Source organism: Hemitrygon akajei, chromosome 9 (genome assembly GCF_048418815.1).
Source record: "Hemitrygon akajei chromosome 9, sHemAka1.3, whole genome shotgun sequence".
Taxonomy (NCBI): Eukaryota; Metazoa; Chordata; class Chondrichthyes; order Myliobatiformes; family Dasyatidae; genus Hemitrygon; species Hemitrygon akajei.
In genome coordinates, this window is record NC_133132.1 from 82,088,688 (window position 1) to 82,105,849 (window position 17,162).

The 17,162-nt window shown below is 36.6% G+C and overlaps 1 protein-coding gene across 7 annotated transcripts in view; it reads left to right on the forward strand.

Annotated features, from left to right (window-relative positions):
- The window catches only part of cep162 (centrosomal protein 162), a 107,201-nt gene that overhangs the window by 13,869 nt on the left and 76,170 nt on the right, over nucleotides 1-17,162 (forward strand). For all 7 annotated transcript variants that reach the window (XM_073056452.1, XM_073056453.1, XM_073056454.1 and 4 more), the window contains 7 exons: nucleotides 35-171; nucleotides 1,512-1,539; nucleotides 2,289-2,423; nucleotides 4,426-4,611; nucleotides 10,422-10,503; nucleotides 11,863-12,154; nucleotides 16,299-16,521. In XM_073056452.1, coding sequence (XP_072912553.1) covers nucleotides 35-171; nucleotides 1,512-1,539; nucleotides 2,289-2,423; nucleotides 4,426-4,611; nucleotides 10,422-10,503; nucleotides 11,863-12,154; nucleotides 16,299-16,521 — 1,083 coding nt within the window. The remainder of the gene's footprint in view (nucleotides 1-34; nucleotides 172-1,511; nucleotides 1,540-2,288; nucleotides 2,424-4,425; nucleotides 4,612-10,421; nucleotides 10,504-11,862; nucleotides 12,155-16,298; nucleotides 16,522-17,162) is intronic.

The following is a 17,162-nucleotide window of genomic DNA, read 5'->3' on the forward strand; positions in this document are numbered from 1 at the left end:
TCCGCAGAATAAATAGTTAAAATTTTGCACCTAGCTTCGAAGCACTACAGTGATGATTTTGAAGAGAATTCTGCTAAGTTTGGTGGTGAAGAATTTGAATCAGATGGCAATATAATGCAAACTGAATATAATCTAGGAAGCACTGAAGATACAAAAGAGGCCACAGAACAGGTAATCATGTTAAAAAACTTGAATTCTTGCCACAAATTGTCAAATGATTTAGGTTGAGAATTACAAACACAAGAAAATCTTTTTTTCCCAGTACTGATGAAGCATTTTCTTTTAGAATTTTTCCAGCTATCTTTTGGAGGGTTTTTCAAGTTGTGTTCAAATTTTAGATGGGGTGTACTACATGGACTATTTAAAAAAAAACTTTCATTGGGACAGTCAGATAAGAACTTCTATAGAATGTAAAAGAAAATACTGTCATGTAAAAATAATATTGTTATAGTTTATTACAACATGGTAAACCTCACTAAATTTTGTTATTTGTAGTTGTACACTATTTGATTAAGAACATCTCTTGCGTAATGTGATGTTTCTATGTGCTATTTGAATTATGTCTTAGTGACATGTACATGCTTAGCATATGCATACACACAACACATGCGTATTTGATCTGGGTTCTATTCTTCATAATAGTGCACATTAACTGACAATAAAAGCGTATTTTTAAACCCTTGTAAAATAGCTTATCAACAATACTGCAAATTTTCTTCATCTTTGCAGTTAGCTGCTGTCAAGGTCTACAATGCACCTTCAAAGATTTGAGTAGCAGGAAATTAGCTACTGATTAGGATAAAAATAGATGAGGTAGAGGTAACTTACCAATAGGAATGAAAAGAGATGGCTCTAAGTTGCAAGATACAGTGTGTGAATTCAGTGGCATAAACTATATCACCTTTTAAAAATCATGAAAACAAATCTGGTTAAGCCTTTGTGTTGCCATGGTAACAAGATGGTGATAGATTTGACAGTCAACAGAACATGATCAACATGAGACAGCAGATGTAGCTTCACTAGCTTGAAAGTCAAATTTGGATTGGAGTGATTATTTGGAGGCTTGGTGACATTTTGAGTAAGAGGGTTTCACAAATGAGTAGACATGTATATGATTTTTTTCATCTGACCTGCATTTTATTTTGTTCTTGAATTGCCACAGTTTTCATGTTGTGCTTTGCGCAAAACTTGGACTTGCAAAACGCTTTCCAGTTTGTGAGCATATGAAGGAAAACAAAATTTTCATATGTAGCCAACCCCTAAAATTAGAGACAAAGCAAGCTGCTTAGAAATATAGTAATTGTGCTGTTGAATTTTCATATTACTTATTGATCTTCCGACAGCTTTACTCTGCTTCTCTTCTTATATAATGGTTCAGTGGGGAAGTTGTGAGTGTAACGTGCTATTTGAAAGTAAGCCCTAGATTATAAGCTTAGAAATTATTATTATATTTTCACAAACCTAGGTGCTGTTTGAAATAGCCAAACTCATCTATATTAATTTTATTTTAGGAAGCAAAGCCAGGCATGCTAGCAAAAGGCAAGTACAATCAATCCACTCTTAATTTGTGGTAATTGCATATTGTTCAGAAATCATTGTAACCTGTTCATGTTCCCCCCTCTCTTAATATTCAGATCCTGCAGGTCATTATGATTTGTTCTTCCTAAGTCAATTTGTATCAAAATGCTTACCACGATACAGCAATAGCTCCAAAAAAACCATGTGTTTGTGGGTTTCGTTGATTTCTTCTACATTTCTTATTGTCCCAAATCTGATAGGATCTGATAATTCTGTCCTATTTTCTTCTAATTCTTTGAAATTAGGAAATAATGAAACTTCTTTCCTCAGCAGACTAGAATGATTACTTTCTGATACTATTGATAGAGATCCCAAGAATATACATCTAAGATGTGCTCTGGTTGTATTATATTTTCAAACTAAAGCTGGATTCCTATTAAATTTCAATGTGTATGCTGTTGTTAGTAACTGATTGAAGTAGAAAGGCATTTTCTGTTGATTACAATAATAGAGCATTGAATTCCACACTGATATGTGGTTCCACTGGAATCAATGAAACCAAATTTTTAAAGCAGAATTCAGTGTACTATGTTGTGAGTTAAGCACACTTATCAAAGGGTGCATTCTTCTGTCCTGTAGCTTGAAAACTGGTTATTTAATATGAGAAAATACTTAGCAATTTCAAATCATTATTTTAGTATTTTTATTTTATTAAAATGTAAATTTTCTAGTTAGAACGAGCTGTTCTTATTTATTCTTATAATTTGTAGTCGTACTGCTAGATTCATTAGATTCAACACTGGATACACAGAGGTTATTACAATCTGGGGATGACAAATCTATGGAAAAAAATTCAACAGATGAAAGAAGCGGACAAGACATAGCATCTCAAATGAATGCCACTGGTAAGTCATAAATAGTAATGATGTAGTGTGTCATTTATATCTGCTTGAAAAAAGAAAACTATATACTGTTATCAATGACAAAGTTCCCATTGAATTGAATTGACTTTATTACTTACCTCCTTCACATACATGAGGAGTAAAAATCTTTACGTTACTTCTCAGTCTAAATGTGTAATGTGCAATTCATAGTAATTTGTAATAAATAGTATGTACAACAGGATAGTCAATATAACATAGAAATACAACTGTATCAGCATGAATTAATCAGTCTGATTCCTGGTGGAAGAAGCTGTCCTGGAGCCAGTTGGTCCTGGCTTTTATGCTGCAGTACCGTTTACTGGATGGTAGTAGCTGGAACAGTTTGTGGTTGGGGTGACTCGGGTCCCCAATGATCCTTCAGGCCCTTTTTACCTACCTGTCTTTGTGAACGTCCTGCATAATGGGAAGTTCATATCCACAGATGGGCCTGGCTGTCTGCACCACTCTCTGCAGAGTCCTGTGATTGAGGGAAGTACAGTTTCCATACTAGGCAGTGATGCAGCCAGTCAGGATGCTCTCAATTGTGCTCTTACAGAAAGTTCTTAGGATTTGCAGACCCGTACCAAACTTCTTCAAGCATCTGAGGTGAAAGGGGTGCTGTTGTGCTTTTTTGGCTATGTACAGACCATATGAGATCTTCAGTGTTGTGTATGCTGAGGAGCCTAAAGCTGTTCATCCTCTCAACCCCAGATCTGTTGATGTCAATAGGGGTTAGCCTGTCTCCTTTCCTCCTGGAGTCCATAACCAGCTACTTTGTTTTTGTGACATTGAGAGAGAAGTTGTTCTCTTGACACCACTGTGTCAGGGTGATGACTTCTTCTCTGTAGGCTGCCTCGTTATTATTTGTATTTGCTCATTTGTATACATTTTCTAGTATAATTTACTCATTTTTAATGCAAGTGCAAATAGACTGGTATATGAATAACAGCCATAGAGAAACACTTTCTTAGAATGAGGCCAATCAGTTCATCATAGATGTATTGGATCATGCAGCAAGCTGGGCTAACTTGATGATATTAGAATCAACTTTGCTTCCATTGCCATATCACTTTCAATTCACTACCCTATGGTGATAGACTAGACACCGACTGAAACTATTCAGTTTTTCTGATTAAATTTGTTTACTAAAATTGCATGAATATACCAGTCCTAAATAAGTTAAGAAATATTTTTCACTATTTTATAAAGTCATTCTAAAGCATTCCCCAATTTACATAGACTCAAGGCAGGGATCACACTTCACTAAGCAAATGAGTTTCAGAATACATTTAGCAATCATTTCAGATTATCATTTTCCACTTTTTTGTTTGAAAGAATGATGAATTCTCAGTATCATTAAAATAATAATGTACAAAAGCAGAACCAATAAAATATAAACAAAAATATGGTTCAATAAATTTAGATATTATTGCCTTCTGGTTTTACAAAATATTTATGAACATATTGCCATTATATAAAATTCTTAACAAAATACTCATGAATGAAATGCTCATTTTGACATATCACTGTCATGCTTAAATGGGACTTAAGAATTTATAATATCCGTTGCCAGGAAATATTAACAAAAGCTATCTATAATCATGGAGGCAGAGGAGTAATTCCTATTCATACCAAGTTTTCTAAATTAGTAGATTACAAAGATCACGTAGTTAAAGTCACATTATGTAAAATAGCAGATTATTCAACTGTTACATAAGAAAAGATGATAATTAGATGGATAGAACATCAGAAGGCCATAGCACAACTGAAGTATTTTGGTTTGGAAGTGCAAAGGCTTGTATTCCAGTTAAAAATTAAGTTAATTTGTAGAGATTTTAGAAGTACTTAAGTTTAGGTAATTTTGTTGTTATACAATAATCCAGGAAGCAGAGGTATCAAAATCATGTATCTTCTATAGCCAGTACAAAGTTATTTCTACATCGTATTTTGTGAGTTTTTGCAATAATTGTTTCATGTTTTTCAGCTGTTTCCTTTGGGCAAACTAACAGTGATATTGAGGCCTTGCATCAAGAGTATCGTAAAATTGATCAGTCTCTGGAAAGTACAGGTGTGGGACATGAGTCATTAAATGGAAAACACATTAACTTTGCTCTAGATCTTCAGAGCCATGTTGAGGACTCAGCAAAGAATATTTCTACAGCTGAATCTGGTGAGCAGAAGATAGAATTTAAGTTCTAATGTTTTCTTTCAAAATAAGTGTTCATTGAGTTGATCAATGTAATAAATAAGACTATAAGAAGAAGGAAGGTGAGTAGGCCATTCAAGCCTGCTCTGCCATTTAATAGGAACATTACTGACATCCTTCAAATGCACTTTCATGCCCTTTCCCCATTACTTTTGATTTTCTCAATGGTTAGAAATTTAGCTATCTAAGAACTAAACCTGGATACTGTGTCCTTAGCTCTCCATGCCAAGTAATTCCAAAGACTTGTAACCCTCTTAGCAGATCTACCACAGTACACATTCCTGCACTATCCTTTTAAGTCTCTCGAAATCCAAAAATCCATTGAAATCAATTTTGAAAGAACTCAGTAACTGAATCAGAATCAAATTCAGAATCAGGTTTATTATCACTGACATATTTTCTGAAATATGTTGTTTCGCAGTAGCACTACAGTGCAATACATTTAAAAAAAAAACCCCTCCTGCACTCTCCCGCCCCCCCACCCCTCACTCGCCCTCCTGCAATACTCCGTTATTATAGAGGGATCAAAAAGCAGGTTGCTGGAAGAACACAGCAGGTCAAGCTGAATCTGTGGAGTGAATGAAGCAAAAGATGTAAGTAAATGTTTCAGGTTGAATTCCTGCATCAGGACTGATGATTGCACTTTTTTGCCTTCATAGATGCTGCTTTACTTGCTGAGTTGTTTTGAGCATTCTGTTTTTTGGTCCAGAATTTGGTTTGTTTCAGTAACTCCTGTAAGTGGAATACAATGTTTTCCCAATATTTAATGGTCCTAAGTGCTGGAAAAATAAAATAATGCAAGGTCATTTGAATCTGGCATCCATATGGCTGGCAACTTGATCCTTTTGTAGCATTCACATTAATCATTGATATAGACAATATGTCTAACAAATAGCTGTATAAAGAAATGAGCAGAGTTCCCTTGACTCATTTTCTGGACAAATTGTGGTGGAAAGCTCAGGGTCCCTACAGATCTCTCGTCACACAACTCCTATTGGGACTATTCTGAAGAAGAGCCTCAGTGGTGTAGTAGAAGACAACAATTTAAACTACTTATCATCAAAAAATTTGCTCAACATCCTCTGTGCATCGCATCTCCTTCACTCAAGTCTATGTAGCTATCTTGCGGCAATTGTAGAGGTCAACAAGCACAAGGCACATATTCTGCATTTTAATAAGCTTAAAAAGCTCTGTGCCAAATTCTACTCTTGCGTATTAAATAAAACCTGAAAATAAATAATATTAACTGTTACTTTATGTACACTTACAATGCAAATTGATATGCCATTTATGATTAAAATCCTCAAAGAAAATCAAACAATTTCTAACCCTTTGTACATATGCACACATGACAAGGCTGTTTTACTACAGTAAATATTGACTATGTATATTAAAACCTGAGTAGAGTAGTTGGAAAGGAAAAATGTTGACAGTGGAAATCACTGGGAAGTAGGTAAGTTTTTGATATGTCACCTTTAATAAACCATTAGTTATCAGTTTATAGAAAATCCTGAACTGGAAATCAGTATGTCAAAATATTAATTCATAGTCAATAATTATTTTTTAGTTAACTATAAAGATAACAATAAAGTTCAAGCAACACACACAAGATGCTGGTGGAACGCAGCAGGCGAGGCAGCGTCTATAGGGAGAAGCACCATCGATGTTTCGGGCCGAGACCCTTCGTCAGGACTAAATGAAAGGAAAGATAGTAAGAGATTATTGCTTACAATAAAGAAAGTTCTTCTTGGTTTAGATGTATCTAATATATCTAGAAGGCCTTTGACAAGGTGCCACACAAGGCTGCTACAAGAAGTAGATAGGCTACAGAAGGATTTAGACATATTAGAAGAATGGGCAAAGAAATGACAAATAGAATACAGTGTCGTGAAGTGTATGTTCATGCACTTTGGTGGAAGAAATGAAAGAGTTGACTTTTTAAAAAAAAAAAATTTTTATTAGTTTTTCAAAACATTTTACAAAATTAAAAACCCCAAATCCCAATGAGGAGCATTAATACAGTGCAAGATTAAGCATACAATAACAATATGCTACAAAGGAAGAGAATTTAACAAAAAAGCACCTAAATTAAAGACAAGTGAGCTTAGTAAGAGTTGACTTTTTGAAATGTAGGGAAAATTTTTTAAAAACTGAGGCTCAAAGGCACATGGGAGTTCTTGTGCAGGATTCCATAAAGGTTAATTTGCAGATTGAGTCTGTGGTGAGGAAGGCAAATGCAATGTGAGCATTCATTTCAAGAGACTAAAATATAAAAGCAAGGATGTAATGTTGAGACTTTATAAAGCACTGGTGAGGCCTCAGTTGAAGTACTGTAAGCAGTTTTGGTCCCTTACCTTACAAAGGATGTGCTGAATTTGAAGAGGGTTCAAAGGAAGTTCATGAAAATGATCCAGGATTGAATGTCTTGTCATATGAAGAGCGTTTGATGTCACTGGGCCTATATTCACTGGAATTCAGAAGAATGAGGGGTGACCTCATTGAAACCTATCGAAAGGTGAAAGCCTTGATGGAGAGGATGGGGAGCAGACTCGATGGCTAAATTGCCTAATATGTCACCTGTTCTCCTTCTAGTATATCTAGTTGTAGGAGCACACAACTTTTGTGCACTGATGCCATTCAGTTTAAGGTTTGATCATGAAAAGAAACACCACACTTTACAGTATCCTCCATAAACCTTTGGGTAACTTTGTTCTCTTTTGTGGCACAAGATCCTTTACCATAGCATTGAAGAGAGATAGGAACAGACAAGTTAGGAAAGCGTTTAATTGGAGTAAGGGGAAACATGAGGCTATCAGGCAGGAACTTGGAAGCAAAAATTGGGAACAGATGTTCTCAGGGAAATGTATGGAAGAAATGTGGCAAATGTTAAGGGGATTTTTGTGTGAAGTTCTGCATTGGTACTTTCCAGTGAGATGGAAAGGATGGTAGGTTACAGGAACCATCGTGTACAAAGGATGTTGTAAATCTAGTCAAGAAGAAAAGAAGAGCTTACAAAAGGTCCAAAAAAAAACTAGGTAATGATGGAGATCTAGAAGATTATAAGGCTAGCAGGAGGGAGCTCAAGAAAGAAATTAGGGGAGCCAGAAGGGGCCATGAGAAGGCCTTGGTGGACAGGATTAAGGAAAACCCCAAGGCATTCTACAAGTATGTGAAGAGCAAGAGGATAAGACATGAGAGAACAGATCCAATCAAATGTGACAGTGGAAAAGTGTGTACGGAACCGGAGGAGATAGCAGAGGTACTTAATGAATACTTTGTTTCAGTATTCACTATGAAAAAGTATCTTAGCAATTGTAGGGATGACTTACAGCAGACTGAAAAGCTTGAGCATGTAGATATTAAGAAAGAGGATGTGCTGGAGCTTTTGGAAAGCATCAAGTTGGATAAGTCACAAGGACCGGACAAGATGTACCCCAGTCTACTGTGGGAGGCGAGGGAGGAGATTGCTGTGCCTCTGGCAATGATCTTTGCATCATCAATGGGAATGGGAGAGGTTCTGAAGGAATAGAGAGTTGCGGATGTTGTTCCATTATTCAAGAAAGGGAGCAGAGATAGCCCAGGAAATTATGGGCAGTGAGTCTTACTTCAGTGGTTGGTAAATTGATGGAGAACATCCTAAGAGGTAGGATTTATGAACATTTGGAGAGGTGTAATATAATTAGGAGTAGTCAGCATGGCTTTGTAAAAGGCAGGTCGTCCCTTATGAACCTGATTGAATTTTTTGAGGATGTGACTAAGCACAATGATAAAGGTTGAGCAGTAGATGTATATGTATTTTAGCAAGGCATTTGATAAGGTACCCCATGCAAGGCTTATTGAGAAAGTAAGGAGGCATGGGATCCAAGGGGACATTGCTTTGTGGATCCAGAGTTGGCTTGCTCACAGAAGGGAAAGAGTGGTTGTAGACGGGTCATATTCTGCATGGAGTTCGGTGACCAGTGGTGTGCCTCAGGGATCTGTTCTGGGACTCCTACTCTTCGTGATTTTTATAAATGGCCTGGATGAGGAGGTGAAGGGATGGGATAGTAAATTTGCTGATGACACAATGGTTGGGGGTGTTGTGGATAGTGTGTAGGGCTGTCAGAGGTTACAGTGGGACATTGATAGGATGCAAAACGGCTGAAAAGTGGCAGGTGGAGTTTAACCCAGATAAGTGTGAGGTGGTTCATTTTGGTAGGTCAAATATGGCAAAAAATAGTATGAATGGTAAGACTCTTGGCAGTATGGTGGATCAGAGGGATCTTGGGGTCTGAGTCCATTGGACACTCAAAGCTGCTGCACAGGTTGACTCTGGTTAAGAAGGCATATGGTGCACTGACCTTCATCAATCGTGGGATTGAGTTTAAGAGTCGAGAGGTAATGTTGCAGCTATATAGGAGCCTGGTCAGACCCCATTTGGAATACTGTGCTCAGTTTTGGTCACCTCACTACAGGAAGGATGTGGAAACCATAGAAAGGGTGCAGAGGAGATTTAGAAGGATGTTGCCTGGATTGGGAAGCATACCTTCAGGTTGAGTTAACTTGACCTTTTTTCCTTGGAGTGACGGTGGATGAGAGGCGACCTGATAGAGGTGTATAAGATGATGAGAGGCATTGATCATGTGGATAGTCAGAGGCTTTTTCCCAGGGCTGAAATGACTAACATGAGACGGCACAGTTTTAAGGTGCTTGGAGGTAGGTACAGAGGAGATGTCAGGGGTAAGTTTTTTACGCAGAGTGGTGAGTGTGTGGAATGGGTTGCTAGCGACGGTGGAGGCGGATACGATAGGATCTTTTAAGAGGCTCCTGGACAGGTACATCGGAGCTCAGAAAAATAGAGGGCTATGGGTAACCCCAGGTAATTTCTAAGGTAAGGACATGTTCGGCACAGCTTTGTGGGCTGAAAGGCCTGTATTGTGCTGTATGTTTCTATGTTTCTATCCTTTGTAATACTTAAGTCTTTGACCAAACTTCTGTCTATGCAATTTACTATTCATTGTCTTGACTTGGAATCTGCAATAAGTTCAATAGGTACATTTAATATCAGAGAAATGTATACAATATACATCCTGAAATTCTTTTTCTTAATTACATATAACGTACGGTAATTACATTTCAATAAAGTCCTTTGCACATTTTTGTATGATTTGCATAATACATGTACAGTATGGATGTTGCTATTTTTTGGTAATTAAAATAGTCTTCATCTCAACTGCTTACTTTGTTTCCTGTCTATGTGTTCTTTATTATGTCCATATATGCATAAACATATGCTTTGGGAAGATTTACTGCAAAAAAACCATTAGCATTCTAGATTCCCTACCTCCCCTTTTCCAATTCTGATGAAATATCTCAACCTGAAACATCAACTGTCCATTTTCCTCTCAGGATGTTGCCTGGCCTGCTGAGTTCCTCTAGTCTCTTGTGTGTTACTCTAGATTTCCCATGCCTCGAGTTGATATTGTGCAATGTGCTACTTTATTTCTTCCCTCATCTAGAAGAAACGGATGGTATGGAGCTGATAAAATATAATTGGCATATTAACTCAACTGTGCTTGCAATATTATGTTTAGTATGTTAATTTTGCCTTTTAACGTGGGACACAGTCTTTAGAAATGAATTACAGTCAAAATTATTTGGCTTTCTCCAGGATTGTTAATATCTTAAAATATTTAAGTAATAGGTTGGTTCACTTGTTAGCACTCTCTCCACTGAGTCATTAAATAAAGTATTCAAGCTCTGCATTATTAAAATTGCACATTATTTTTTTTAAGATCTGCCTACAATAGAAGAACTAATGAAACCTATTAAAGCGGAAGCTCCATTTTCAAGAGGATTTGACTTGCATTCAGTAAGGTACCGATTTTCGGTATTTTTAATATAGATTTATCTGATTGGGCAGTATTGCGCACATGTTATGTCTGTGTTGTCTTCAGTATATCATATGGTGTTTCACTCTGAAATGTTGCACAACACAAAGCCTCTGAGAGCAGGTTCTGAAATGTTAGTGTTTTTTATTTTCATTTCAGTTCAGAGTGACTTTTCATTTTTATTAGTGCCTAGAAAAAAAAGGCATTCTTAATTATTGTTAACAAATGAGATGCATTGTCTTTCAGTTTATAATATAGAACTAATGAAACATCAGTGAAGGTTGAAGGGACAGTAAATGAAACAATGCTGGTATCACATTTGTTTTTTACTATGTTTTATCATACCAATTTAATACAACTTTTTATGTAATGCATTCATTGAATGTGCATATTGCTAATAAAACTTATTTTATGATGTTTCCATAATTGCCTCCATACCTAGGAGGCCATTAAGAGGCAACACATGAGTGGGTTGGCGTTGTACAGAATAAGAATAGCAGATTTCCCTCAAGGATGTTGGGAACTAGATGAGTTTTTGTGATAATTCAATAGTTTTGTGGTTACCATTGCTATGATTTATGCTGCCAGACAAGATCCGTGCTTGTCACGGAGTCCAGAATTCTGGCTGCGAGTATTGTAACTGAACCATTATGCTTCTGTACTTCATTAGTAGTTTGCAAGGTTATTTCAAAATAATTCATTATTCAGCCATATTTTAGTGTTCCAGATCTACATATTGGCCTAATTTTATAGAATGGAGTGTTTACAAATCAGCCAGATTTAGGTAACTAATAGTTTCATGGTCATGACTATTGATAATGGTTTTTGAACAGAATTAAAAACTCTTGCTACTACAGTGTGATTTACCGATATGCCACAGGGTTAGTAGTTCAGTAATTTAACCACTGAACAAGCATTTCCATTACTAGAAGAGACCTCTGTCATATAATTGATTTTCTTTTGAGTTCATTTAACACATTCATTTGTTTGTTAAATGTATACTGTTCCTTTTGTTATTCAAGGGCTTGAATCTAATGATTTGATTGACAACTGCCATTACCACAGCATGGGCCTATTTTACTTCTCCAGAGTTCAGTACTGGCAACAATAATAATAAGGGATTTTACAAATGCTAATAGATTTCATATGCTTTTATAGCATTTTCATATTTTCCATATTAGTGCTCTTTTTTATATTTCCATATTATAAAAGGTTTTTGTGAGTAAAATTTCTTTTTCCTATAAGAGATCAGGAGCAAGTAACTTTACTTAATTTTTGGTTAGACATTTGAATCCAGATTGTGCAAATAAAATGTCATTATTTTCATCATCTCTTCCTTTTGTAGTACAAATACACAGCTGGAGAGTGATGTTGATAAAATATCCAGTAAACTGATGCTGAAGGATTCCAATAGTCGTGGTCTTTTTCAATCACAGTTTAACTCTAATAATTTATGTGAAATACATGAACCATACAAAGAATTATCTGGGAGATCATTGAAGGAAAATGCAAACCACTCGAGTAGAATTTCTGATGATGATGTGGAAGCCTTAATTAATGACATTAAATATAATACTGCAATCAAACACAGTCTTTTGGCTTCACATTCGCAAGTTGTCTCTCACCAAGATGATCAGGTACACGTTATTCAGTATATATTATGCAAACTTTTATATTGAACATATATATTTAGATATGGTCAGTAATATATTTGGATATTTTGTTTTTAACTGTCATTTTATTTCCCTCTTTTGTTTTCAGTTATGTGACATTTACTGATGATGCTAGAGAACAAAGTGTTTCCTTATTTTCATCCTGTAGTCTTCCCCATGCCAATTTTTCCCAAGACAGATGAAAGTTGATGTTGACAGAATTTAGTGTTTAACAATATACCTTAATGCTAATATCAATAAGTTTTAGATAATGTATTATAATATTTTAGCAAGTATCCTTGTGTGCTAGAAGTTGTATAATCCTTCATTTATTTTCTCTCTGGCAAAATGTATGTTTGCAAAAATTGCATTAGTACTTTCGATATAATATGAAACTAACATTTGTAAGGATCCCTATGAAAGCACTTGTCCTTTCAGATTATTCTAAGCCCAGACTTGTTTTCTCATGCAATATTTGAAAACAAATACTTCATCAATAGACAGACCAACAGATACACTGAATCAAGATTCGGACTATACATCATATCCAAAATGTCAGATTTATTCAGCAATGGACTAATTTATTTGAAAGACAAAAAACGTGTAATGTTTTAAATACACAGACCATTAGAGTTTTCAGTTTTGCAACAGGTAATTATTTGTTATGTAGTAGCTTCAAATTCAGTTTTATTTATCACACATACATTGAAGTATACAGTGAAATGAGTTGTTTACATTAACAAACAACATACCCAAGAATGTCCTGGGGGAAGTTTGTAAGTGTCACCGTATATTCCAGCATCAACCTAGCCTGCCCACAATATTCAGAACTACGGCAATGGAACAAGCCACTTACCTCCGTCCCACCCACCCATTCAGATGCAGATAGTCCTCCAAAAAATAAAGTAGCCCATATACCTTCTTAACTACCTGATATAATTGACTTGCTACCTTTTGATAGCACACTCACAGTGCTCAGCAGAACAATACAGACCACAATAAAGCCAAACTCAAGCAACGAAGCACAGCAAAACAAGTCTTGTTTGTCCCTCCACCTTCTCTCACGTGCACACACACAGTCCACCAACCTCAGGACAGACTGTTTTCACCTTCCAGCCTCTGGTGGACTTGAGCCTTTGACTTACGCAGTGTACTCAGAGAGTTTGTAGACTCGGGGCTCCAGCTATTGAGCCTCAACTTCCAAAATTCCAGTCGACCTTCAGGCTTCAAAGTAATGTATTGATGCCACAATGAGAAATCAGGTACCTGGATGAGGACACCGAATGCAAGGCGTTGAACCCTGGACTCACTGATTCACCTACATATATGGTCATTGACCCTCGTGTCTCCTGCCCATGTGGAACTCTGATCTTAGAATCTGATGGTGATTCGCTGACCAATAGGAGAGGGGTCAACTAGTCCTCGTTCTCACTGGTCTGTGGCCCAACATCCAACCTTTGATGTCTTTCATCCTACATGCACATCATGACTGGCTTTTGAGCATAGAACACAGAAGTGTGAGCAAAAGACTAGACTACAGCCTGACCTCTATCACATGGATGTGTCTGAATGCTAAACTGTCTCCTAACTCCACTCTCAGTTCTCAAAACCATCCCTATGAACCTGAAAGCAACTACAAAAACAACTTCATTGTTTTTTTTAAAGAAATCTTAATTGAGTCTACAGCTCTACCTTATCGACAACATTGCAAACATTTGAATCATGAACTGTGTTGAAATGCAACTATTAAATGCAGTGGATTCCAGTTAATTCGGCCAGTACATTTTGGCCCACTTAAGCAGCTGCCCCAATTAGCTGGTTTCATGGAAATAACTAAAAAGGTATAAAAAAAGACAAACTTACCATTTACAGAACAAAATAAAATACTATCAATATTTTATTGATATCTGCCATAGTTGGATGCATCAGCAAGGGAGATGAGATGGAGTACAGGGGTACGGTCGGAAACTTAGTCTCATGGTGTGAGCAGAATCATCTGCAGCTTAATGTGAAAAAGACTAAGGAGCTGGTCGTGGACCTGAGGAGGGCTAAGACACCGGTGACCCCTGTTTCCATCCAAGGGGTCAGTGTGGACATGGTGGAAGATTACAAATACCTGGGGATACAAATTGACAATAAACTGGACTGGTCAAAGAACACTGAGGCTGTCTACAGGAATGGTCAGAGCCGTCTCTACTTCCTGAGGAGACAGGTCCTTTAACATCTACTGGACGATGCTGAGGATGTTCTACAAGTCTTGGTGGCCAGTGCTATCATGTTTGCAGTTGTGTGCTGGGGCAGCAGGCTGAGGGTAGCAGACACCAACAGAATCAACAAACTCATTCGTGAGGCCAGTGATGTTGTAGGGGTGGAACTGGACTCTCTGATGGTGGTGTCTGAAAAGAGGATGCTGTCCAAGTTGCATGCCATCTTGGACAATGTCTCCCATCCACTCCATAATGTACTGGTTAGGCACAGGAGTACATTCAGCCAGAGACTCATTCCACTGAGATGCAACACTGAGTGTCATAGGAAGTCATTCCTGCCTGTGGCCATCAAACTTTACAACTCCTCCCTTGGAGTGTCAGACACCCTGAGCCAATAGGCTGGTCCTGGACTTATTTCCATTTGGAATAATTTACTTATTATTATTTAATTATTTATGGTTTTATATTGCTATATTTCTACACTATTCTTGGTTGGTGTGATTGTAACGAAACCGAATTTCCCTCGGGATCAATAAAGTGTGTCTGTCTGTTACAGTACAGTACTATATAGTTCCTAATAGTTATCAACAGAAGAATTCATCCACTGTACGTTCAAGACAATTGTTGATACCTTGTTGAAGTAGTGAGATCCTTTCATTTTCCACTCTTGGCCATTTCTGGTATCTCCAAGACTGAATGCTTAAAATTGCAGTGAGCAAAGTAGTTTTGAATTGTTGTTCTGTTTATTTCTTGCCAGCTATCAGTGATAAAAATTACTGCTTTTTGAACACAAGCACACACACCTGACACTGTTTAAAAACTGTTTGCTCTAAGCAAGATGTTCTCTCTAACAGATATACCAGTGCCCATGTCTGATGTAAGTTAGAAGCCGTTTGGCAACAGTCTCTGGCCCCAACTAAGCAGCATATTGTCCCTAATAAATGATTGGAATCCTGGCTATGTTCTCAATTTTTGTTCTTTAAGTGTTGTCCCAAAAAGCAGCTGTCCCAATTAACCAATGGCCTATTAACTGGACTCCACTATACTATCAAAGAAAGCAATAGTCTATAATTCAGTCACTTAGAATTCTCCTCCATCATTACTTTTTGTTTTCTGCCACTTAGTTTTGAATCCAACATCAATTTTCATTTGCATCCTTTGCATTTTAAAATTTTTAGTCAGTTTGTAGAGTGGTCTTGTTAAATGCCTTGCTGAAATCAGCATGTTGGATCAACTACCCTCATTAAACTCAAAAATTCAATATTTAGTCAAAATTGAACTTCCCTTAACAAATCCATGTGGACTAGAATTGATTAAACTGTACCTTTCTAAGTAGTGATAAATAACTCCAAAAATTTCTGTGAATCAAGTGCAGATAGTGATGTGTTTTTTCTAACGTTGTCATCTTCGGGAAATTATTGTTATAAATTTTTCTTTACAAGATGTAAAGTACCTGAGAAAGATTAGTTGCTTCCTAGTAGGCTTTAGCAGCAAACTAACAAAAATGTGTTAATATGTGGAACCAAGTACTTATAAATTAGTGATAACCATTATGAAAACTTAAAAATGAAGTAAGGTTGGGTTTTATTAATGCTCAGAAGTAAAAAGAACTATCGCAACTATCTCTCTTATTGTTGAGAATAAAAAACAATTCCCCCATCATCTGTCACGAGACCCAAAAAATACCCAGTAATATGCAACAGAGATCTGTAATTTACAAAAACAGTCAGTATCTTTTCTGAAATTCTTTTATAATAGAAACCATTTAATACTGGGTCTTGTCATAATTGTGGAATTAAATGTTGTATTTTGTTTGAGTTGACTTTATAATATCGGTTATATTAATTATACACCACATATATGGCGAATGATAATGCATTTTTGTGATCTATTTATTTTCACCAATTGATATTGCTGTATAGATGCCTGCCAAGGCCAAAAGTCCTAAATTAAGAAATAAGAAGCACTTCGGTGGAAACTATGCATCTGTCAAAAGTTCAGGATATGGCAAAGTTAGTCCAATAAAGAAAGATCCCCTTGGTGCTGGTGAAAAACAAACCTCTTTGTCTCCAACAAAACAAACTGTATCAATTAGGGGTGTTAAAGCCAGATCCCCATCAGACCACAGAAAAGGCAAACCAAAAGGTAAGATACATTTTCTTCTGGAAAAAGTATAGAGATGATATTTATTTTGAAATGTTGTCAATTGTGAGAGAGTGAAATGTGTTTTCCTCCTGGAGTCTGGGTGTTTATTGTTCACCCTAGTTATCTTTGAGATAAAAATGCACAGCTGCTTTGAGCAACTACGATCAATGTGATAAAGATACTCCCATACTATTATTATTTAGGGTCCATGAGGAATTTAATTCATAAATGAATATTGAAATATGAGTAAGTTTTAAAATACTTCAAAATACTCAGTGAACTAAATATTTATACAGAACAACCACCTCAAATCCAGCAATCAGTAATCTGGTTCCACTGCTGGTTTGGACATAATTTTCCCCAGTTTCCCACATCGCCATGCCAAGCTGTTGCTATTGTTTTGGTGGCACCATTAGCCGAAGCAGCTGCCGGCACAGTCTAAAGGAGGCAAGTCATTGCTCTGTGTTATTCTGTCTTTACTGTGCATATTTAGCGGAAGTCATGTCTTCATTGAATTAAAGGAAGTGCTTCTCGTGGTGTAAGGTGCAAACACCAAACATTATCTGTACAAGATAAGGTGAAAGTTTTGAAAAAACTTGACAGTGATGTGTCTGTAAAAAGCATATGTAACTTGTATAACT